We start from the raw sequence: 24,966 nt of genomic DNA, 5'->3' as shown, positions 1-24,966 counted from the left end.
GTCTCTGGATCAGAACGATGAGAGTCAGCTCCGTGCACAAGGCTTCATCAAAACTGATGTGGATCTGAACAAAGGAGCCAGAGAAAAGAAAATCTACCTTTGGTACAAAATTGGCAGCTGTGGAGCCATCAGCAGGATTCAGTTTTCCTTCACCGATGACATGAGTAAGGGCCTGATCAGCGCAGGGTACCACAGGATCCCCAAGAACCTCAACGCTGGAGCAGGAGGGAACTGTATCTACCTGTGGTTCAACAAAGGCTCGTCCAAGTTCCACGTTCCCATCGTGGACCTGGATGTGTCCACGGACAACGAAGCCCAGAAGTTCAAATTTGGCTGTTTGTTATCAAGACGTTGAGTCACAATATGCAATGTTGTACAACTTGTCATATCTGCTCAGTCAGTAATAACTTTCTTTTTTCTTCTATATTCATGTGACATGCAGCTACACATGGTTCAGAAAATATCTCTAGTTGACTGAGTTTTTACATTAATATTAGCTCAAAGATGGAAGTCTTCATGACGACCTCAAATTATTACATATTCGAACTCACCTATAATCAGAGATTGTAGATTCTCAGTCAATGTTAGGACAAGAATCTTTTTTTTCTTAACAGGTCTTGGAATATTGTTGTTCAAACAGCCGCGAGTTTAACGCATGACAAAATCTGCAGAATCTACGTTGGCGGGTATTTTTTTTATTTATTACATTCTCATAAATGCAGAAACGTCTTAAAACATTAATGTTATTTTATTTTATAGCAAATATTTTTCACCAGTATTATTATTTAATTGTGTTGTAAATTCAGACCAATCAGAGACGGATGAGCAGAAACTAGTCTTTTTGTAGCAACACCTGTTGTGCAGTGATCGGTTCTACGCATGTGCGACTCACTTCGAGCGAGCTCATTGGTTCACAGAGACGTCGGCCGCTGATGACGCACTGAAATCAGCTCATCATCAAGCTCTGCAGAAGCCTGATAACGATCCTGATCATTTGAATCAGGTGTGTTGGAAGAGAGAAACGTCTGAAACATGCAGGATTGTGGCCCTCGAGGACCAGGATTGCCCACCCCTGCCATAACCCCACCGCCACCATGGGCCACTCGATTCACAATGCTGACATCAGCAAACCGCTCACCCACGCGACGCCATACATGCGGTCTGCCATCTGGCCTGTAAATGAAAGCGCTATAATTGTGAAACATTGTTTAGCGTCTGTTCCTGTGGTTTTGGTGGCTGCTCGTGTTTTTCAGGCTGGGTGGGGTTTTTGGACGGAGAGGTTTCGCTCACTCTCCTCCACACCTGAGACTCATCTCTAATCAGCACTAGATAACGCCTGCCTTCACCTGTGCTCCAGCGCCAGTAGATTGTGAGTGGTAACAGGCCAGCTTGACTGCTTAAAGCAGGGGTGTCGAACTGCGGTCCTCGAGGGCCGCAATCCTGTATGTTTTAGATGTTTTTTCAAATGATCAGGATCGTTATCAGGCTTCTGCAGAGCTTGATGCTGAGCTGATCATTTGAATCAGGTGTGTTGGAAGAAGGAAACATCTATAACTTGCAGGATTGCAGCCCTCGAGGACCGGAGTTCGAGACCCCTGGCTTAAAGGAATTGTGTTTAGAAAAACTTGCTTGCCTGACTTGTGCCTTTGTCTGCGTTTTACTGCCAGAGCCTCCCAGACAGACCGACATATTCCCCGGCCCGGCCTCTGCAGCCGAGCTCCTGCCTCAGCCGTTCAGCCACCCTGTCCCTCTTGGAACCTTTCCTGGACCTCCCTCCATCACTCGGCTTCCCTCACATGCTTCCCGGTGTCCTGGTGTTCCTTGCTGCCTGAATAAATCCTTCTTTCCTAACCACCAATCCCTCTGTTGCTTTTCTGGATCCCTTTCCTGTGAAACTGTAATGTGATGTGACGTAGTATGGTGATAGTGTCGTATCATCTGTTCAGTAAATCTTGAATCATAAATATATTGATACATAAAGATTATCAGAATAGTTTATCATTAATTGATTCAGTGGAACCAAATATGGCTACACAGTGCAAAGATCAACATTTCCATCTGTAAATAGCAGACAAGAAGAACAAACAGAAGAATATATTGTACTATTTAGTGCAAGTATGTCTATATATTTACATGTACTTTAGGAAATGCACTTTATTCCATTTTACCACTGACAGAAACATCTAATATCGAACATTAGTACCGACAGCAAGCAAGAGAAAACATTTAGGACTCTGTAAATTAAATTGAAGGCCTTTCTTTCCTCCTCAGCCTTTCATTCTTTTAGCTGTTTTTCTTCCGTCCATTTAGACTTTGCCGCCATAATGTTTAATTATTAACCACAAGCCATTGCTTCATTCATCAGTAATGAGAGCCGACACAGCGAGTTTGTTGGTCAAGATAACTTATTAATCAGCTCATAGGTTAAGGGTCAGACATTAAGTTAAGCAAGGCATTACAGTAACAGATATGTTGACGATCAGATTCAGTAACAATCGCTACTAAATTCAAAGAATCTCACGTTTTCTGTTAAATTACGTGTCACTTCGATGCATGTGAGGATTCAGGAAAAACAAGAAAAAATCAGTCACAGATAAACATTTCTTGTAGTAAACTGCTCCAGCTGGAGAAGACAGGTGAAACAAAACAGACACACAATTTCTATAAAAGATGATTTTGTGTTTGTTTTGTGTCAGTCTGGTCTTCCTGGAGGACGGTGGGGGACGAAGTAGGATTCGTACTGGGTGGTCACATGTTGGTAATTTTTTCCTCAGCCATGTCAATCGCCAGGTTGTCGTAGGCATTTCGACCATTGCTCCTGAGTTACAACAACAACAACAACACACACACACATTTTATTAGAAAAGCTGCAGTTACTGTGTAAATTGAACTAACAGTACTATATTTAAAGTTTCTCATTTTTATCAGCAGTGTGATACTTGTATACTAGTTGAGTACCACTGTACATCTACCCCAGGACATATACAAATTAAGAGCTTTTCAAACATGATGCATTGATATAAAGGTAACAAATCTTTCGCATACACAAGTAGAGAGGAGACCAATTTGATGAGTCAATCTGTGCATGGACAATTTGGTTCCAGAATAATCCCACTATCACATCATACTACACTAGGACATCAGATACTGTACTAAAACCCCACATACTATAGTATGACACAACATACCAAACTATCACTCACTGTACTATACTACGGCACCATATACTATATTATGACACATCATAATATACTGCAAAACATCATACTATACTATAGGATATCATACTATAATATGACTCATCATACTGTAGTACGGAGCATCATGTTATACTGGGACTCATCATGCTATACCATGGCTCATCATATTTCCGTTTAAAACCAGACTGATACAGTCATACAGATTGTTGTCACAGAGGAAAGTAGAGACTTGGTTGAAGACAGTTTGCTCAAGTAGTTTAGACAGGAAGGTCAGTAGTGAAACCGGTCTGTAGTTTTCAACCTGGGCTGGGTCAAGTGTAGTTTTTTTGAGTATTGGAGTGACTCGAGCTTGCTTAAATGTAGCAGGGAACACACCCGTAGCAAGTGAAGAGTTGATGATATGTGTTATTGCAGGGTTAAGTGCTGAGGAAATGGTTTGTAAGAGGTTGGATGGTATCAGTTCCAGAGGACAGGTCGTAGGATGAGAGTCCAGCAGTAGCTTGGAGACTTCCTCCTCAGTCAGAGGGGAGAACAGGGAAAAAGTGACCCTATGAGCTGGCGGCTGAACAGTGAGTTGGTCAGACTCAGAGAACTGGTTACTGGTTGCACAGACTTTGTAAAAAATGAGGCAAACACATCTGCAGTGAGCAGAGTGGAGGGTGGTGGAGGAGGCGGGTGGAGGAGTGAGTTAAAAGCAGAAAATATTTATCGAGCATCTGTTGTGCCACAGATCTTGTTCTGATAGTACTTGGTCTTAGGAGTTTTTAAACTGGAGGAGAATGATGCTAGTAGACCTTGATAGTCACTGAGGTCAGAGGGCCCTCTGGATTTACGCCATTTTGTTTCTGCTGCTCTGAGCCCCGCCCTCTGCTTTCTGGTGACATCAGTGAGCCATGGACAAGGGGGAGAGGAAGGAGCAGGTTTGGATGTTAGAGGGCAGAGAATGTTCAGGGAGGAGGCTAGTGAGGAACAGAGAGCGTCTGTGTCCACGACTCATCATGCTATGCTACGACTCATCATATATACCACGACTCATCATATATACCACGACTCATCATATATACCACGACTCATCATGCGATACTTTGATACAAAACTACATTTTACTTGAGTGTTCGTTCATCGTAACACAAAAGGTGATTCACACAGTTGTTTGTTTGAAGGTTCTCACCTGAAGTCCAGGGTAGTCGCGTAGACAGTTGCACTGTCACGCCTTCAAACAGGAACAGAAAGAATAATTTTACTTATTTCAGAATAGCATCATCAGGATTTTCTTTTGGCTGTAAATCTGCTGATATTGTGTCTTATTAATAAATTATTGAGTTTTGTGTGTAAAATATTGGCTTCCTTTGTTTGTTTCAGCTGCTGAAACCCTGAGATTTTACATTAAAGATTATTCAGCACCTAAAATATAAATGTAAAATGAATGCAGGGTAGCAAGCTCTCAATAATTCCCACAGCAGAATAAAAAATGTTCTGCTGGTTGCTCTTTGTGGACGTTCTTACCTGTCGACATCTATCTTAGAGTTGCTGCTCAGAGCAAACTCAGTTTCTTTCATTCTGTCTGCACTGTTCCTCTTCCTGTACACAGGTGGGGGACAAAAAAAATAAATCTAAATTGCAAACATCAGGTTGCATAATATTGAATCATATCGAAAAATCTGCTGGAGAGTAAAATACTAAGTTTTAGGTATAAAATATCTGAAAATGAGACTTTAGCTTAGTTTGACTTTATTATTGTTTTTATCAAGACCAGCAGTCGTGCTTTCATCAGTTTAAGGCTGTCATTAACCATTACTCTGATCATTTAATTTCCCTGGTTGCGACACAGATTATCAGACACGTGCACAATCTGGAAACAAATTACTGATTGATAAATTGATCATTTCAGCTGTGGAGCTTATAAACGTAGGTAAAGATTAACCTGCAAAGTAAATCAGACAAAAAGTGCAAAGTATAAAGTGGCCGATGAAGAAAATACTTCAGTGAAGTAAATTAAACTTGTTGTTAAATGTTAAACTTCATCTTTTCCACCTGGTATGAATAATAACAAGAAACAAAATAAATATAAAAAATAAAATAATAACAAACTGAGGCAGCACATTCAAATGAACAATTATTTAAGATAACTAAAAACTCCTTTTGTGTTATATCATTGTATATTATTATTATCTGTTTCACAACTTTAATGGTTTTAACAACCTGTTACCAAAGAACTGCTGTTAAAAATTAGCCGGCTGGTTAATACTGGAACGTTTACACAACTGCTGATTAATTGATGTGTCCTCAGAAATGGATAACAGAGAAGTCAAAGAAAGGACAAAGTGGGACACTGACTGACCTGCTGGGGTCCTCGAACCAGGCCTTTTTCAACAGCAAGACGAAGAAGCAGAGGAAGAGGAAGCCAGCGACAGCGATGATGCCGGTCGCCCACTGAGGCAGCAGCCGCTCGCTGCTCGTAGTCGGAACTGAAACACAGAGGGGTGAAAGGTCAGAAGTCATCCTGTTTTATACAGGCTCAGCTTCAAATCTGTGTACCCTGAAATGACAAAAGCGACGATCCTCTACAAATCACCAAAAACACATCATTTCATAGCCAGAAACTGCAAAAACCTGTTGGGAGAGTTAACTTAAATTTATGATATTTCATTAAAATCACTTTAATTGACTGGTTTTCTTTAAAGATATCAAAAATAGGCAGTTTGTACCAGATTCTGGGAAAACAAAAGAAACTCTGTGCTCCTCGGTGCAACCAAGAGGCCATTAGTGGGAAATAAATGCTCAAATTTTTATTTTAACTGTCATATTGTACAAAGAACCTTCTTGGGTTCTCTCTACTCCTTACCATGATCGTGTTGTTTCCATAGAGATGTAGGACTTTACATTGTAGTGAATAATGAGCCCACAGTGAGTAAAAAGTTAAAAGTCTAAAGTTGAAACAATAAAGTTCTCTTTCAAGAACTGTGACTCAGAAAGCCTCAGCTTTTACTTTTTACTTCAGAAAGTGTTGTGTTCACATTCAGCAGACGGGCAGCATCGTGGCCGCCACTTTGGATTCTCTCAGCTGCTGAAATAAACTATCAGCAAATACTAAATAAACTGGGGATAATTATTGGCAAAATTATGGTAAATTAAACTAATGCCTTCATTATCTGTATATATTAAGATTTCTAACAAATAAAAACAACTTTAAATCGGCCCACAGCCTCAATGTATGAAATATGGCTGCAAAAGATTATTATTTACTTTGGGAAATAATCTGTTGATTATTTTTGGATTATTAGTTGTTTGTTTAAAAAAACAAACAATCAAAAAAAAAGTCGATCAGTGTTGAATGTCTTGTTCTGTCCTAAACCCAAAGATACTAAGTGTCATAGAGAAAGAAAATAATATTCAATTTTATCAATTAATAATGAATTAATGATTGATTTTTGGCATTTTATTGTTTTTGTATGAACGACAAATAAACTGAAACGTTGAGTAACAGCACAAAGAAGGCCAAATTTAAATACTCCAGTCTAAGAGTTTGAATTCAAGCATTTCACTTTAGTTACTGCTGTCCAGGGTTCAGTGAAATGGAATTATAAAATACTTTATGGCATGTCGCTCTTATATCACCTTTACAAAGAAAAAACAACTGACATCTCCTCCCCTGTGTGGTATTTTTATGATCAATATTTTTTCAGCAATGATTGATGGTAGCTCATGCAGGTATTTGATCAACATTAAGAGACTTTCAGGGGTGAAATAGGGATTATCCATCCATCCATCATCTATACACCGCTTAATCCTCACTAGGGTCACAGGGGGCTGGAGTCTATCCCTGCTGACTCAGGGTGAAGGCAGGGGACACCCTGGACAGGTCACCAGTCGACATATAGATTATTTAAATGGCTATAAGAAGTATTGATTGATAGTAACTGCAGTGGTCAAATACAAGTGTGAAAAAAAAGTAAGAAAAAATAAGTAGAATAAAACAGAAATACTCATTCAAAGTAGTAGTACTTTAACTTTGAGGTCAATTACAGTATTTTAGCATTTAGCAGGTGAAAAACTTTACACATTTTGCAGGAAGTATTTCCAATTTATGACCACAACAGTAAATCCAAGCTGCTTCCTTGTTTCCTAACTAGCTTTATTATCGCTTCTAAGTCCAAACCAAGGTGAAAACATTCACATAAAATTATGTATTTTAACATTCCCAGAGTCCAACTGCTAAAAAAAAGTGACCAGTTTAGTATTTTCACATTTTTGTATAGATCATTATATTCATTTAGCTTCTAAAAAAGCCAACGGTTGCTTGTTTTAGCTTCTCAAATGTGAATCTTTTCAGTTTTTTTCTGTTTTATATTATAGTGAAGTGAACATCTTTGGGTGATTGACTGTGGATTAGACAAAGAAAGACATTACAGCGAGTGTTTTTCTCAAAAAAGTTAATCAGTTATTCAAGCAGGAAAGCACATTAATCAATAATGAAAATACCATCGCTGCAGCTCTCGGACAGCTGCTGAAATGCTTCCGTTGGACTGAGTAAGAACGAGTACTGCTGTGTTTTAATAGAACCTGTTTCTACAGAATTCGTACCTGTCTGGGCCGACACCACTCCAACGACCAGCAGCAAACAGGAAACCAGTGTGACCATCTTTTCCATCGTTGAGTCTCTGACTGAGAAAAAAAACAAAGTGTTGACAAGTGGAGCTGAAGCGGCAGCAGTTGACTTAAACAGAGAGTGTCTGAGTGCAGATCAGTGTGTCAGGTGTTGCTTTTGTGCTGGTGAACCAGCGGCTCTGTTAATGTGTAACTCAAACTGCCATAAACAGTGATTTACAGGCATGGCGTTTATGTGTTTATGACTGATGATCATCTTCCTGCTTTTGCTCAACTGAACACACGTCGCACTGAAGTATCCACCAAACATGCTGTAGTCTGATTTTGCCTTCAAGGATGCTCATTTACAGCCTTATATCTTTAATCTGGGACTTTACTGGAGAAGCTTTGGATGATTTGTAGTTTAAAAAATCCTTACAGATCTAAATCTCCCCTTCGAATGTCCACTTGGTGTGAAAAGCGAGCCAATCACTACTGACCTCCATGTTAAAATGTTCACCTTTACAGCAGAAATAAACACATTTACAAGCTGGTACCAACAACCATTTTAATCTCTGTTGCCAATTTTCCCAATCATGACAGCTGTACTAAGGGTGACTTTTTTATATAACTCACTTATATAAATTGGAATAAGGCCTAAAGTTATGCAATATAATACGTGCGGTTTCTGTGAGGACAGTCTATAGTCCAGAGTTGCTTCCATCCACACTTTGAATTAGCCAGAAATCACATAAGAAAGTCACACTGAGCTTCTCTATGGGTCACATCACACAGGGTTCAAACAGAGTTACAGCAGGTCACATTTCTGCAAATATTTTATTATATCTTTTCATGGAACAACACTGAAGAAATGACACTTTGCTACCATGTAAAGTAGTCAGTGTACAGCTTGTATAACTGAGTAAATTTACTGCCTCTCAATATGACTCAATACAGCCATTAATGTCTAAACCGCTGGCAACAGAAGTGAAAATGTCTCTGTTGTGACATCCTGTATGTACAATATATGTATGAAAAAGCCATTTTTAGCTCTTGTCTCTTTCTTACAATCAATAAACTATAAGAAGCCTATCGAACAGAGGCACCCACTGCTTCTGAGCCGTCCTGTGTTTGGTGCAGACAGCTACATGACAAAACCCACGACTACCTGAAGCTGAGTGTTTGGAGCAGTTCGAAGTCTGATTTATTCTTATATACGTTTATCTCATTATGTGAAACGTTCACACATGTAATAACATGTTTAATATTACCATCCAACATTGTAACGTGACAGAAAAGCAGAATAGGTCCCCTTTAGCCCTAAAGCAGTGCACTGTAGGCTTGTCTCAGTACATAATACCAGTCATACAGCACGTCACAAAAGTGAATTCTGGTAAAAATCAAAACATCCACCATCGCCATGGAGGAGTGGAAGACGATTCCAGTGGCGACCTGTGAAGCTCTGGTGAACTCCATGTCCAAGAGTGTTAAGGCAGTGCTGGAAAAGAATGGTGGCCACACAAAATATTGACACTTCAGGCCCAATTTGGACATTTTCACTTCGGCGTGTACTCAATTTACCGTCTTATACAAGCTGTACACTGACTACTTTAAATTGTAGCAAAGTGTCAGTGTTGTCCCATGAAAAGATATAATAACATATTTGCAGAAATGCGACTCATTTTTGTGGCATACTGTATGTTTCGACACACCTTATCATTTAGGGTTCTTTTTTTCTATTTTCCAGAACAAAACTGAAGTCATCAAAACCTCTTCATATTTCAGATTCCTCTAAAAAGCCACCGTTTGCCTTGATGACACCTTTGCTCACTGTTAGCAACGTTAGCCACATCAAACCACAACAGAGTGTCCGGGCACCAGATTTTAGTCATATCCTGCTGAACGTCTACATTTTGATGTCTCTAAACTTTACATGCAACACTCACCCTGCAGACTTGAGAGACTCCTCTGAACATTGTGCATTTTCTCTACAGAGGACAGCAGCTGCACATTCACTGCAGTTAGAAAAATTCACATACAAACATTAAAGCACAAATGTTTCTGCCAGCATGTGTCGGGTTTTTGACGTCAGCTGCATTCAACAGGACAAAGCAAGTATTTAATGTTATTAAATAAAGATAATTCTAGACAGCTAAACAGATGTTTTAGGACATTTTTCACATGATTAACAGCTCTACAGAAAATTTACATGTGCAGTGGTTAACAGGACAACAGGTGTCTGCTGTACATAATATTAATAAATATTCATTCTGGTAAATTAAAATGTTTCTTAATAATGCAAAGAAAAATGTAAATTTCTTCTGAAGCTTCCCCTAAAGGGTCCAGGAGCCAGAGTTTGGGCCACAGTGTCCTACAGTATCACACAGGTGGAGGAGGGTTTGGCTCTGAGCATGCTCATGAGGTTCAGGTTGAACTGGGCTGGGTTAAAGTCCTGGAGGTCGGACACAGAGTCCTGCTTGTCGTCCCGGCTCTTCTCCCTGGAGGTGACCCGGTACTGGGCCTTGACGTTCCTCAGGGGGTTGTAGTCCGGGCTGATGTGGTCCGGACAGCGGAACACCTCCTTGATGACAGAACCCTGCTGAGACAAGGCCACAAAGCCGTTCCTGAAGGTCACCATCCGGACAACAGGGGAGTAGACGTACTGGACGTACAGCAGCTTTCCTGACAGAAAGAAACACAGAATAAAGTCCAGCAGATGGAAGACGGAGCAGAACCGACCCAGATGATCACATGGACCTGAGAGTCCTTGTTCTGATCAGGATTTTAAAGTGTTAGTATTGGTGCATGTAAACATGATGAACGAGAATCTGCTGCTGGAGTCCTAAAAAAAAAAAAACAGAACAGGGATGCTGCTGGTTTCTGAACGCTGCCGATCACCTGTCAGGCTTCAGCCGAGAGACATAAACAGAATTACACCATGCTGACATCTGACAGAGCTAAAGGCGGCTAGTTCTATTCTAGACAACAGTCCGTCCATTTTCAACTTTATCTAACCCTCTGAACTGTCTGTGAAGATTCATACAGGTCATGCTTATTCTCGTAGATTAATCGTAGCAACTGGACTTGCTTGAGTTCCTTGAAGACGTCTCACCTCTCATCCAAGAGGCTTCATCCGTTCTGACTGACTAGTTGGGAGTTCCGGATACTTGTATCCTTAAGGAGCCATTAACACCTGAGTTTCGGTTTCAACTGGGGGTTTGTTTCTCCTCCCCCTCGTTATGTGAGTCATTCGTACTCCCCCTGCCACAATGGGGTTCATTAGGGTCTTTTGTGTCTAGGTGTGAATGTGGTTTTATCTTCCTGGGGAGAGCTCTTAGGACTGAGTTGTAAACAAGTGAGAGGTGATGCCTCAGACCTCCACCTCTGTTGAGGGATGGTCTTTCCAGTTTGACATAGATGGCTTCTTTCACCCCTCTCTCAAACCACCTGTCCTCTCTGGCCAAAATCTGTTCATTATTATCTTCCTCTGTGTTTAAGATGCAGGTGGACTACTGAGTCCTGTCCTGAGGAGGTGGCTCTTCTGTGCTGAGCCATGCGCTTGTGGAGCCGTTGTTTTGTCTCCCGATGTACAAGTCTGGGCATTCCTCGCTGCACTGGACTGTGTACACCACATTGCTTTGTATATGTCTCGGTGTCTTGTCCATTTGCTACAATTAATCTACGACAACAACCCTCTGAACTCCAAAATGTTTCTGGCTGTTTTTTTGTTGCTGTCACAGTTTTTCTCATTGTGGATTAATCTTTAACTCTGCCTCTACAGAAACACAACACTTAGAATTGACAGAAATCATAAAGAAAAGTTAGATTTCTTTGATTATTAAATTTGCAAAAATCAAAAAAACTTGGGCCCACAGGTGTTACCAGCACGACAAAAACATGGTAACTCTACATACGATAGAAATTTAACTATTTACATTTTAAATTGACTCCACACTTGTCTCCTCTTTGCTTCGTGGAAACACAACCTGCAGTTCACCAGGAAACCCTCCAGACTTTTGTCAAGTGAGCAAAAAGACACTGAAGACATTTTTTAAGATGGAACAGCCAATCACACATGAGACACTAAAGTGCTGTCAGAATGTTGAAAGCCTCACAATTCTTTTTTCTTTTTTTAATTACAGTTTCTGGATGATAAATAGTTTTCCCCCCATTTTTCAAGATAACTTACCTTCAAAACACACTGGCAGGTAAGAGTCTCATCAATATTTTAATCCCGATCAGGCCAGAAAGAGCAACACATGTGTGGCTCGTTGGTCTAGGGGTATGATTCTCGCTTCGGGTGCGAGAGGTCCCGGGTTCAAATCCCGGACGAGCCCAAGTTTAAGCGACAGTGGTGGCTCCGCTTGGGGCTCAACTCCAAGAAGTTGGTGTTGTTTAGTATCTGCTCTGCCCACAGGATATGTGACAGAGTAGATCCTTGGGTGGGGTTTTGAAACATGTGCTTTTAAATGCAACACTCCTGCTCACATGTACATAGATGTTTTATTGTTTTATCCTAGTTAGGTTTTAGATGATTTAAAATCTTCAGCTTGTTGAAAACACTTTAGAACAACATTAAAAACTGACTGGTGTTTTGAGTTTAGTGTAATGCATTTGTTATCAGTAGAGGCCCCTGATTTATACTAATTATATGAGATACAGATGTTAAATTGACTGATATTTGAAAAAAGTTTGGTGTAGATTCATATTAACCAAAAGTCATGAACATTCTTTATAAATGCAACCATATACAGTTCTGATCCAGGACCGTATAAAACATCATTATCTTGTTTGTCTAAGTAAGAAAGCAGGCCCAACCACACCTGCACATGCTTACCTGAGGCCACGTCCCAGACTTTGACAGTTCTGTCCTGAGATCCTGTAAAGACGAACTGATCGCTGTCGGAGAACGCAGCAGAGAGGACGCCCTCGAAGAAAAAACCCTGACCATGAAAGAAACAAGAGAAGAAACACACTGAGCCCTAAGCTACTACTTCACTCTGCCTTTGTCAGCTGCTCTGAGGCTTGCAGATCCAGTAACTCAGCAGAAGTAGGACTGACCTTGTACTCCATGGTGTGGTCCAGGGCCAGTGGGTTCAGGGCCCACAGCCTCTGCACGGCGTCCTCGGAGCCCACCAGAGCGTGAGTCCCCCAGTTACTGCCCGTCACACAGGTCACTCTGCTGCGATGGGGCTCCAGGTTGGAGTTTCCACCGCTGTCGAAGTCGTGCAGCTTCACCTCCCCGCAGCTTGTCCCGTACAGCAGCTTGCGGTCGGGCAGCAGGGCCATGGAGGACAGCGGGGCGTGGAGGAGGGACAGGGAGAACCTCTGCAGGGGCCCCTCCACTGTGGGGAAGCTGTCTCTGGTGGTGATCTCGAACACACACACTGAGTCCTCGTAGGCCACCGCCATGTGCTTCTCCTGGGAGCTGACGGCCAGGCACAGCACCCTGGACAGGCTCTCCGGCGGCGGGATGCAGAGCGTCTCCTGTGGCAGGGCTAACGGGTAGATGAGGACGGTGCCGCTGGTCAGACCGCAGAGCAGCAAACGTTTGTGCTGAGCTAACTCCAGACAGCAAACCTGAGCAGAGACAGCCAGACGCTCTGACAGAGAACCTGCAGGAAGAGCAGCACAGGATTCAGTCGGCTGTTGACCCAGAGTTTGGATCGTCAGCAACAGTTTCTGAACTCCCTCCTCTGTCTGTGGCTGTAAGGGAAGGAAAGAAATAGCTGCTCACTGATACAAAACAAACACTAATGTGTTTTGGTCTGTTTGCTTTTGTCTTTATTGGTGTCTCTGTACAGTCTGTTCCAGACTGTCATTGTAGATGTTTTGTTGTGCTCCTTTTGTGCAATCAGAAGCGTCTTTGCTGTAAATGTGCACTCTGTGTTCTGTATTTGTTTTTAGTTGTTTGATATCGCTTTGTGATAATTTTGCTTTCTTTGGCTGCATTTTGTCTCTTTGCAGCTGTTTTGCATCTACTTTGTCATGACTTTTGTGCTTCTTCGCATCTTTTTAAAACTGTTTTTGGTCTGTCCTGTCTCTCTGTGGATGTTTCGCATGTTTTTGTATTCCTTTTGCATCTCGTCTTCAGTGGTTTGCAGTTGTGTTTGGTTATTTTGAGTCTGTTTTTGTACATTTTGCATTCGTTCTGCTCGTTGGTTTGCAGTCAGTCTGGTTTGTTCATCATCATTTAGTGTCTCTTGGCAGTTGTTGTGCATCTATTTGACTTTGACTTACTTATTTTTTAATGGTTGCATCATTAAAAAAAATGGGGCTACTTTAAGTCTATTTGATCTCCATGTGGCTACTTTTTGTCTTCTTTTTGCATCTTTTGTCTCAGTGGTTGCCAGGGGCCCCCCGACAGTTTCTGCTGGTGTGAAACTAAAATTTCTGAACACCACAAACATCCTGAACCTTCTTAATTTTTTAAATTACTGTTGTGTTTCAAAAAATGTCTCTTTTTTTTTTGCACAGTATTTTTTATTTTAAGTCTTAAACTTGGAATACAAACATGGCACATGTGTAAACAGCACGTCTGTAGGCAAGACAACTGCATACATCTGTACTCTGGATGCTAATTTAGTCACCACATACTTAGATTGTTGGCCTTTTAGATGCTTTTAAATGCATAAGAAAAAATAAAATAGAAAGCTGAACATAACATTTAATAATTGAAAATGCAACGTCCCTAACCAACAACTTCTTTAACACTTTTATAATGTTGTTTCAGAGTATGTCTTAAGTGAAAGCAGTAAACCTAAAGCCCCAGAAACGTTTTTCCACCCAGTGAAATGCAGAATCAGTAACAACCAGCATCAGCAGAATGTTTTCAGTCTGACAGTGTTGATTCTTACTGCAGCTCCTCTAAAACCAGCTCTGACCTGAGACGTTGTTCCAGCTCATCACCTCCGTGTGGCTCTGCTGCCGCACGTAGAAAACTTGATCTGCGTCTTTGGTGATGGCGACGTGGGCGGAGCCAGCAGGGATGTGGGCGGTGGGTTTGTGTCGAGTGTCATATTTCAGACTCCACAGCTGGACAGACGACGCAGCCGTTGAGGCAGAAACCACGAAGCCGTTATAGAAAAGCACACAGGTGACCGGAGCCTCTGAACCACACAGAGTGTCCAACAGGGCGCCAGTGGTCACCGACCAGACCTGCCGAAGGAAATAATACGGCTGTGAAGGTCGTCAGTGTTTCTCAGACTGTCAGACGTTTGTTTCCTAAGCTGCATTTTGTCCTGAGACTTTCCCAATGTTTCAGGCCTTTTGTTGATCATTTTAAAACATCAGGGTGGTTGTAAACAGTAAAGCTGAACCCATCAGTAACTACTCCTGTCTCTTACTCGTATGAGCTGGTCTGCAGCTCCAGAGACGACCAGTCTGCAGTCTGAAGAGATGCAGGCGCACAAAATGTTGTCGTCGTGCTGGAGGTCGAGGAATCTGTCCACAGAGTGTGTGTGGATGTTGAAGAGGCTCAGATTTCGCTCGCTGCCTGTAGAACACAGAAATAAATAAATCAATGATTTGAAGAATTGTGATCAGCTTAAAAGGCTTCATTTTCCTGTTAATGCTCTTCTGTCCAAACAGAAGAGCAGATTGGTGTGTGGCTGTGCTTATGGTGCTAAACATCTTCCCAATGAACAAAGAAAGAAAGAAACATCGTACCTGCCAACAGGATTTTCTCATCTTCAGTAACTGACAGTAAAGAAGGAAGCAGAGGAAACTCAATAGGTGTGTGTTTACCCATCTTGGAAATCTGCACACCAGAAGGTAAAGATCAGCTTCATTTAACACAAGCAAAATAATCACAACAGCAACATTCAGGTAATGTTAAATAATGGTAGAAAATCAGACATGGCATAAAGTCCATCTGTGGACTGACGGCTCAATTTTAAAAGGGACTCCAGGATTGTAATTTTCAGGTTATTCTGTTAAGACTGATATAAAACTTACCATAAAATCTACAGATAGAAATAAAATTTGTATGATTAGAGTCTGTTTTTATTTTATTGTATGTATTTTTATTTTTTTCATTTTGTTTTAATTACATTTATTCATATTTATTTAAATGTGTATACATGTTTTATTTTATTGTTATTATTATCATTATTATTAGTAGTAGTATTATATTACACTTCCTGTTCTCACTTTATTGCATTTATTTATTGAAAATGTTTTTCTTACATTGTGTACATTTTATACTTTTTATTATTATTATGTATAATATAATTCATAATGTTTATATTTTCCTCTATAGTATTTTGCTTTCTATGTGTTTTTAAATGTTTATATTATTTACATAATATTCTTTAAATATTTATTTCTGATTTTGCATTGAATTGGAAAAACTGAATTGCATTTCTTTACAATTAAAAGCAATATTACTTACTTCTTCTATTTATTCTTGTTTGATTTTCCTGAAAAACTGTAATATTTGGAACAGAAACATCTGATTTGGAGCTGAAAGACTGAATTCTGGGCTCTTGTTTTTAAATAGGAAAAAGTTTCACAGATGCAAGATTAGGATTTCAATCTCCCCTAAATCCCTGTGAGGATGTGATTTTTATGACTCAGTCAAAGCCCAGGTGGCCGTCAGAGAGGTGAAAACGTACCTGATGGAGGAATCCTTCCTTGGACACCACAAACACTTTTCCTCGTTTAGGTAACGAAACAGAGATCACAGGAGTCAGACTGTTTGCTAAGTTTTCCAGCTGAGGTTTCACAGTTTGGGTCCCGTTAGCTGCATGAGACAGTCTGACTTGACCGGAGTTTGATAGAGAGACAACAGATTCTCCCAGAACTCCCAGAACCAGCCAGGCCTCATCACTGCTGCTGCAGAGGTGGAGCTCAGAACCGTCCAGCCTCCACACCTTCACCTGGGACAACAGGCAGAAGTGAGAACCTTAGCAAGGTCCGGACCCACCTCTCCTCAACACTTAGAAAGCAGTAAACAGTCCTCATATGAACTGATGGGTGACTGAGCTCCACAGCCCCACAGGTCCATGATAAATATGAACAAGAATGAAAATATCTAAATCTTTGATACAATGCTGAAGCTTCAAAAGGCCAAACTACAAGCTTGTCTCATTTCACTAACTCTCAGCATTACTGAGAGATCTTTCTGGACGTAGCGACAGTAACACTAATAGCAGTACCTGTGTCCTGGTGTACACAAAGAGCAGCTGCTCAGACAGGCGGAGGTGCACTGAGGAGGAGATGGAGTTAGCAGGTATCGCCTCCTGGATACAGAGCAGCTGTTGGCCGTTCGTCAGGCTCCACTTCCTCAGAGAGCTGTCGGCAGCCAATGAGAGGCACTGGGCGGAGAGGTCAATCACCTTTACAGACAAGACTGCAGCTACAGAACAAAGAGTACAGACGAAATTATGATTATTATTATTATTATTCAATTTAAGATGAATATTTTTACACCGTGTTTATGCAAAACTCTAGAAAGTTCTCACAAACTTTCTGACACCACTGAACATCAGGGTTCAAACATGAGCTCAGGTGATGCTTGGTGCAGTTGAAGTGAGTCTTTTCAAGAATTTTGGTGTTGATACATGAAAATGCTCTGAACAGACTTTCAGACTTTTTTAAATGAACAGCTGCATTTAGACATTATAACGTTGTTGATGTTTTCTGAACATTTGTGTGGTCTGTATTTGTGTTTTCTGAGATGTGTCTTTAAATAGGCTGACCTGTGTGTCCCAGCAGAGTGTGTATGAGCTGTTTGTCAGCGAGGCTCCAGACCGCCACCGCGCCGTCGTCTGATCCCGCAACCAGCAGCTTTGTCTCAATGCTGATGTCCACACAGACGACACCTGGAAACAAAGATACAGTCTGTGCTGCTGCGCTGGTCACAAAAGTACCTACGAACCAACCGCAGTGATGCTTTAAAGAAAACCGTGATTAAACTCTAGGTATGTGTTTGTGGGCTCTGCTGCGTGACACCTATGTTCACAGTGACATACTGCCTCTTCTTGATAACGTTGTTTTTATTTTTAAACAAATCGATGGATTGATTCTAGTTCATGGCAAGATTTGCTGCAACTCAGTCCCCGTCTCTTCTCCTACAGCTTTTCTGTTTTTCCTCAATTGCACTGCATTGAAGGCTCAAAGTTCTCCCCAAAATGATTTAAAAAACAAACAACAAAGACACCAACAACTCAGCTGTCAACAGGTAAGCCAGCCATTGATCTGTCGAAGTGTCACAGCGTTCAATCCCAGCAGTTGACTTAATCTAAACACTGTGATGTGACAGATATCAATCAATCAATCAATCAATCTTTATTTCTAAAGCGCTTTTCATACTATAATATAATTCAAAGTGCTTTACAGATTAAAATTAAGATATGTGATAAAGACAGTTAATATTGGAGCTGCTGAAATCAAGATCAGCTGATTAAAGCATGTAAAAACAAGCTGCAGCTCATCAGACAGGGAACTACATTCTATCAAGCTATGAAAGCGATTCTTCAGTCCTGATCTTATTTTTAAAACTATCTTCAGACTGTAGTGTTCATGTTACAATAATTCTGTTTAAGGCCTTTGGTGCATCATACAGTATGTCATCAGTATAGGCTCCACATGCATGTTTTTAAGACTTAAAGAACATAATCAGTCAAAATCAATCAACAAATCAATTGAAAAAGTCTGACCTCCCTGCAGTGCGGTCAGTGTGTGCTGCAGCGCCCCCCCTGGCTGCTGCAGGAAGCTGGTCTTTGGGATGAGAACCGGCTCTGGACACGACAACAACCACTCCTCACACTGGCTGCACAGCTGGCCAATCACAGTGGGGAAGGCAGCGGCGAGAGACGCGAGTCGAGCCAGCAGCTCGGTGTAGAACAGAGACATGTCTGAGAGAGAGAGAGATGAAACTGACTGAGTTCACTCAGAGTTTATTGTGACGGAGTAAAACAGATAATATTAAAAAAAAATAAATGTAACTGACCCATGTGACCTTCCAGGAAGTCCAGGCTTGGTTTGATCAGGACCAGAGCGTCTCTGATCAGTCCAGCTTCAGTGCAGTCCATGTACTGGGAGCACTGGTCCAGATCATGGATCACACTGGACACCCCACACACTCTGCTCTTACAGTACAGCCACTCAGCACTGCCTGGAAACAGACGCCATATCAGACACACTTGTTGTTTGATGTAAGCAACAAAGCCACCTTAAAAATGAAATGAAAACTACACATGAAGGGACTATAACATGTTCATTTTACATCTGCAGCTGATTGATAGATGGATTATTAGCTTTATGTAATCATATCATTTTAAATAATGTAATAGTTATTTATTATTTAATATAATACTGGTCTTGCTTTGCAATGTTTTGAAAATGTAAATATATTTAATTTTAAAATAATATTAAATAATGAGTAAACTTTTAAACCTCCTGACATTTGGCATCTGCCCCAATTATACATAATTTTCAAGCAAAATGCCAATAATTGTTTTTACGTGCTTGTAAACTGAATATTTTGGGATTTCAAACTGTTTTTTGAATAAAATTAAAGTAATTTTAAAAGTCGTGTCATCACTTTTCACAATTTCATGTCATTTTAGAAAACAACAAGATAATCAGCTCAATAATCATTATTTTAATCAGTAATGAATGTAAAAGTATATTATTATATATTATTATATATATGCATAGTTATATTCTGTGAATTTCATATGATTTGTGTCATACTGTAATAAATAATTATATTTTAATGATTGTAATCTCTTGATAAAAACTGATTTTGGCTTTCATATGCATTTCCAAGTGTACCTACATCGCAGGAACACATGTGGCCCGTACTGGTCTTAACCTGGTCCAGGTGCGCAGTGGCAGCAGGCGGGGCTTTTACATGACCCCACCCTTCTTCTGCATCTTACCAATGACTTGCTGTTGCAGCTCATCCCACAGGCCGGCGTGCAGCAGATGGTAGGGCAGCTCCTGCAGCTTCCTGATGTTAGCTAATCCAGGAGCAAACCACAGTGGCTGAGGCGGGACCTTTGAGATCAGCAGACCAATCAGAATACAGCAATAAAAAAATCACCTCTGCTGTCAGGTTTCTGCTCCCTCTGCCTACCATTTGTTTCAACTGAAGCCTGAACAACAGATAAATAAACTGTGTAATTCCTGTTTTGTCACCACTGATCAATATTTTTAATCACCCCTACTGGAAGCAACACAAAGGAAGATGATACTCAGGTGTGACTGTGTGTCAGAGGAGTCGTTTGTACCTTTCTGTCGGACAGCAGCAGCGACAGATCCGGCAGAGCCACCGGCTTCAGTTTCCCCGCCCACCGACCCAGGAAATACTCCGCCAGGATCCTGAGGCACCGCCCCCGTCGCTCTGATGTCAGATAGCGGGCTGAAACCGCTTCAGACAGACGCCTAAATGGAGGCATTCAAACATTATTTCATGTCTCTATATTTCATGTGGAGAATGTTTGGTTAGTTACTGGAGGACGATCTGGCGTGTAGCTAACCTTTATATGAAAATACAACTCCCTGCTGCAATTTTGAGGCCCTTTGCTCTCTAAATGCCTGAAATCCAGAAGCCTCCTGGTTTCTCTTTGTCATGCTTCATTTGTGCTACATCAGATTTGGAAGAACTGCAGCTGAGATTTTTTAAAACAGGTTTCGTAACATCAATGTCCCTGACTCATTGCTATATGGAAGGTCACTCATTCTCTAATGTCGAATGTTGAGAAAAAATGTCAGATATTGCTGATGGAGACACCGAGAATTGTTGTATTTAAAATCCTCTGAAGTCTCTCCATTTGATCAATAGATCAACTGTAGCTGTATTTTGGGAGCTGTTCTCATTATTTCTAATTTCGATCAGCAACCTGTACCTTTTAGTTTCATCTTTAGCAAAGTCCTTTTACTTGTCTGTAAAGCTAAAATACACCTTCTGTCTAATCTAATACTTCATTATTGATCTGATGGTTCTCTGCTACCGGCTGTTGAAGGCGACGGCGACGACTCCGCCACTCCATCGCTCCTCCAGCTGGTCCTCGAGGTCCCGTCTGAGTCGAGCCCAGAGGAGGGGAGGCAGACGGATCATGGAAGGTGTCGGAGGGAGGGAGTACTTGTACACCTCGCTGAGGACATTGTCGTCCAGGGACATGACGTCACGTAGCTCCCCCTCCAGCAGACCGTCCCTGTGGGGTCACAACAGTGATTAAATGATTATGCCATTGTGTAATAATGAATGTAATAGTAGAAATAGCTTTATTTATTTAGCAGTTTTCAACATTGAGACAAAGCTGTTTCTGAATTAAAATGGTTTAAACATTTAAAAAAAAATCTCTCTCCTGTATGATTTATAGGAACAGAAACATTAAAGCTCAAACATAAAGAAATGAACTGAGGTGTGACTATAATGCAGCAGCATTTTTTTTATCACTACAAAATTTCATGTGTGATATTTCATAGTTATGATGTCGTCAGTTTCGTTGTACACTGTAAAAAATAAAGAAAAACATCTACTTCCAGAGCTGCGTCTAAACTCTTGACCAATTCTGAAGAAGCAAAAAAAAAGAAATGAAGTAACACTAATCGTGATCTAATAAATCCAGAGATCACTGTTCATCTATTGTTCTAGATTTAATTGTAATTTGTAATGACATGACCCTGGACTTATTAAATGATCAAATCAGTTGGAATTCATAACATGTTAGTCTCAGACAGTCTCACATTAACAAAGTTTATTGTAGTTTGTTTCTGAAAGTTAAACTTAAGACGTTCAAACCACACAGAATAATATTTGACACTAGTTTCATGATCAAAGTGTCTAAAGTCAGTAAGATATTGACAATAATGTGAATGATTTGTGATGTCACAATCTTCTTTAAATCTTTTTTTTAGTGATTGATGCATTGGGGTGCCCCGATAGCTCACCTAGTTGAGCGGGCGACCCATAAACAGGAGCTATAGTCTCCGACGCAGTGGTCATGGGTTCCCGCTCACGACCCTCTGCTACAGGTGTCCCCCCATTCTTCTCCTCCTTTCCTGTCCTCTCTACTTTACTGCTCTACATAAAGGCAAAAAAAGCCCAAAATATATATAATAACTAAATAAATAAATGATGCATTGTTCACACAAACATCCACCAATAAATTTCTCTTGGAGATGAATAAAGTATCTATCTATCTATCTATCTATCACTTAATCCTCACTGGAGTCTATCCCAGCCGACTCAGGGTGAAGGCAGGGGACACCCTGGACAGGTCACCAGTCCATCGCAGGGCCACACTTAGAGACAGACAACCAAGCACACTCACATTCACATCTACGGACAATTTAGAATCACCAATGAACCTCAACATGTTTTTGGACTGTGTGGGAAGAAGCTGGAGAACCCGGAGAGAACCCACGCTGCACGGAGAGAACATGCAAACTCCATGTAGAAAGGCGTACTGGGATCGCCTGGGATGACAGATAATGTCTGTTTAAGGCTAAAACTTAGCAGGGAACTACTTAAAGTAGTGTTATAAGAGGAGCTAGATATATGAGCTAAGATAAAAATGTGTGTATATATATATAAAGATTAAAGATTTGAGCAAACAGAGCTGATGCAGACATCAATGTTATAAAAATGTTCATTTACGTTCAGTAATTTTGTATCTTCTTATTATATATATATATATATATATATATATATATATATGTGTATATGCATTATATGTCCGTTATTAATATTAAATAGTTGTGTTTTATCAGATGCAAACAACATGCATGCGTTTTGCACTATTTTTTTGATATTTCACAGACTACATGAGGAATCATTTAGCTGAAAAATATATAAACTTTTATCCAATGACTAAAGTTCTTTTTCAGTTACTTGAAGAAATACAGCTGGATTTTGCTTGATTATCAGCTCACTCTTTTGTTGTCTGGTCATCTTTCTGTAGTTACATCATCTCACCTTGCCAAAGCGATGTATCCCAAAGCCCCGCCCACCAGCTCCTTCCCATGTTTCTCCTCCAGCATCAGGAAGAGCTGTGACATCATCTCCTGCGTGCTGGCGCCCAGACGCAGCTCGGTGAGCGGGGTGAAGGACGTCCAGCTTTTGGCTGCAGACAGCATCAGTTTGAGGTGGAGAGGACAGCCAGTCGCCTCGAAGCTCCGCAGCAAAGCATCGCTCTGCTCGGAGGTCAAAGTTCGCTGAGACGCTCGCAGGTACGACTCCATGATGTGCTTGCCATCATCATGAGACAAACGCTCCACCTCAAAGAAGCTCTCCAAAGAGTCCAGCTTCAGCCGCATGTTGGCGAATGCCTCACTGTTGGTGTCCATGGAGACCACCAGGTGGACGTTAGGTGGGACATCGGGAGGCAGCCAGTGGAGCTTGTGAGCATGATGTTGGTCTGAAAGCTGGTCCAGAGAGTCCAGGATGATGAGCAGCGTGTTCCCCTGCTGTGAAACGTCCGCCAGAACGTTCCTGAAGAACCGCAGCAGCTCCAGGTAAGTGTTGGCCGTCAGAGGTGAGGGCGGAGCCAGACCACAGGCGAGGCACACCTGGAGGCAGATACTGCGGAGGACGTGGTCGATGTTAAGTCTCTGAGGGTGACGGTCGGCCAGCAGCCTGATCGCCACCACCACCCCAGCCTCCAGGACGCTTCGCATCTCTTGTGCCAGTTTGCACAATAGAGCTGTCTTCCCTATTCCAGCAGCGCCGTGTACCACGAGCGGGCTGTGACGGACATTGGTAGACTCCCACATGGCGAGGCAGAGCTTACCCAGAAGGCCCTCCCTGCCATGGAGACCTTTACTCAGCTCCACACTCATGTCTACGTGTTGCATCACCTCCTCAACCACCCAGGTTGACACGTCCTCCTTTTCCTCCTGAGTGTTTCCCCAGATCCTCCTCCGCCCGGCATCCACCGGCAAGTCCACCGCTGCTCCGATCCGGGCCTTCATCTGCGACACAAACTGCTCACAGACGCTGTCCAGGTACTGAGCGTGCTCTTTGCGCTTGGGGTCGATGCTTCCTCTGCTAAGCTCCACACAGTGCAGGTTGAGGATCTGCTGCGACGTGGCGTACAGCCGTGACTTCAGTCCGCTGAGGAGTCCCTGAGCTTCCGTGTCTAGCAGCCCGTCAGCGGTGATGTCCATGAACTTGGCGAGACGTTTGGGACCATCCCTCACTCTCTGGCGGGGAATCTCTCGGACAAAGAGCAGAGCAGGCGGCAAATGGTTGTCCTTCCACAAACCCTGCTCGAACTCCCGCTCTGTGACTGTGGACAGAAAAAGAGAACACATTTCACCAACACTCTGACACAACAGAGGACGGACTGAGGGGGGCACGTCCACGTTCTCACCTGATGTGTGGAAGTGTTGTTTCTGCTCGGTTGTAATGTCTCCGGCGGCCTCAGAGTCAGTGGCCGCAGATCGTAGGAGCTGCAACAGCTGAGTCTCTGTTAAACGCCAGGACAGGACATGGCTGTCATGCTGCTGCCTACTCTCAGGTCGGAGGTCGCTGTAGTGGGGGAAGTGAGCCGTGATTGGCTGCAGGACGTAGGTGGGCGGGACAGCATTGTTGTCCTTTAAGAACCACTGATTCAGCTGCTTAACGCCTTCAGAGTTTTTGCAAAGTTTGGACAAAAGAACTTCAAACTGTTTCTCTGGGATGAGCCGAGGAAGAGCTCGGTGGCCATACCGGTTCCCCAGCAGAGCCTTTGGATCCCAGACACCAGAAAATAAAGAGAAGAAGAAGAAGAAGAAGAATGTGTAGAAATTCCAACAAAGTCAACTTCCTCAAATTCAGAAAAATTATCAACTGAAAAATCATCACCATCCACGAGACTAGGAGCAGTTTGGTTCATACAAAAGCTGATAAAAAGGAGGAACTTTCATATCTGCAGACTTGTGTTTTGGAAGAGAGCAAAATATTACACTCATTGTGTAGTGTTAGTGAGAGGTTCTCCCTCTTTTCCACAGTTTGACACGTGTTGAAGAACTTAGGTCTGTTTTATCTGTCATGTTAACTTTGCCGTCTCCAATCCTGTTGTAGATATTCAGGAAAGGCAGGAGCTTTCCAGAAAAAAAAAAAAGAAGATTTTTACATGCATCATTCGTTTTCAATCTGACTCATGTTTAGAATACATGACAAAGAAATTCTACTTAATGACTGGAAAGTAAATTACTTGAAGCTTGTCCAAAGTGAAAGAAA

The 24,966-nt window shown here is 41.7% G+C and overlaps 2 protein-coding genes and 1 non-coding gene across 3 annotated transcripts in view; 1 reads left to right on the top strand and 2 right to left on the bottom strand.

Annotated features, from left to right (window-relative positions):
* Positions 1–2,204: 2,204 nt before the first annotated feature.
* pdzk1ip1 (PDZK1 interacting protein 1) lies at positions 2,205–10,120 on the bottom strand. The gene is made up of 6 exons (XM_008287555.1): positions 9,734–10,120; positions 7,785–7,865; positions 5,542–5,668; positions 4,707–4,781; positions 4,372–4,413; positions 2,205–2,818 (listed from the first exon to the last, which is right to left on the bottom strand). The coding sequence occupies exons 1-6, from the start codon at positions 9,768–9,770 to the stop codon at positions 2,749–2,751; spliced, it is 432 nt and encodes a 143-aa protein (XP_008285777.1). The 5' UTR covers positions 9,771–10,120; the 3' UTR covers positions 2,205–2,748.
* Positions 9,888–24,966, bottom strand: part of nwd1 (NACHT and WD repeat domain containing 1) — a 17,732-nt gene continuing 2,653 nt past the window's right edge. The window contains exons 2-17 of the mRNA XM_008287567.1: positions 24,116–24,470; positions 22,720–24,031; positions 20,750–20,953; positions 20,027–20,180; positions 19,676–19,793; positions 18,742–18,906; positions 18,449–18,646; positions 17,489–17,611; positions 16,946–17,145; positions 16,403–16,666; positions 15,456–15,546; positions 15,134–15,282; positions 14,672–14,945; positions 12,849–13,402; positions 12,625–12,730; positions 9,888–10,469 (exon numbers count right to left, since the gene is read on the bottom strand). Of these exons, the coding sequence (XP_008285789.1) occupies positions 10,159–10,469; positions 12,625–12,730; positions 12,849–13,402; positions 14,672–14,945; positions 15,134–15,282; positions 15,456–15,546; positions 16,403–16,666; positions 16,946–17,145; positions 17,489–17,611; positions 18,449–18,646; positions 18,742–18,906; positions 19,676–19,793; positions 20,027–20,180; positions 20,750–20,953; positions 22,720–24,031; positions 24,116–24,470 (4,578 nt within the window). The 3' untranslated portion in view covers positions 9,888–10,158. The remainder of the gene's footprint in view (positions 10,470–12,624; positions 12,731–12,848; positions 13,403–14,671; positions 14,946–15,133; positions 15,283–15,455; positions 15,547–16,402; positions 16,667–16,945; positions 17,146–17,488; positions 17,612–18,448; positions 18,647–18,741; positions 18,907–19,675; positions 19,794–20,026; positions 20,181–20,749; positions 20,954–22,719; positions 24,032–24,115; positions 24,471–24,966) is intronic.
* trnap-cgg (transfer RNA proline (anticodon CGG)) lies at positions 12,053–12,124 on the top strand. The gene has a single exon. It is a non-coding gene; the product is annotated as a tRNA-Pro (tRNA).

The sequence above is a fragment of the Stegastes partitus genome, unplaced genomic scaffold (assembly GCF_000690725.1).
Source record: "Stegastes partitus isolate 25-593 unplaced genomic scaffold, Stegastes_partitus-1.0.2 Scaffold507, whole genome shotgun sequence".
NCBI classification, from domain to species: Eukaryota; Metazoa; Chordata; class Actinopteri; family Pomacentridae; genus Stegastes; species Stegastes partitus.
This window is presented reverse-complemented; position numbering and strand designations above follow the sequence as displayed.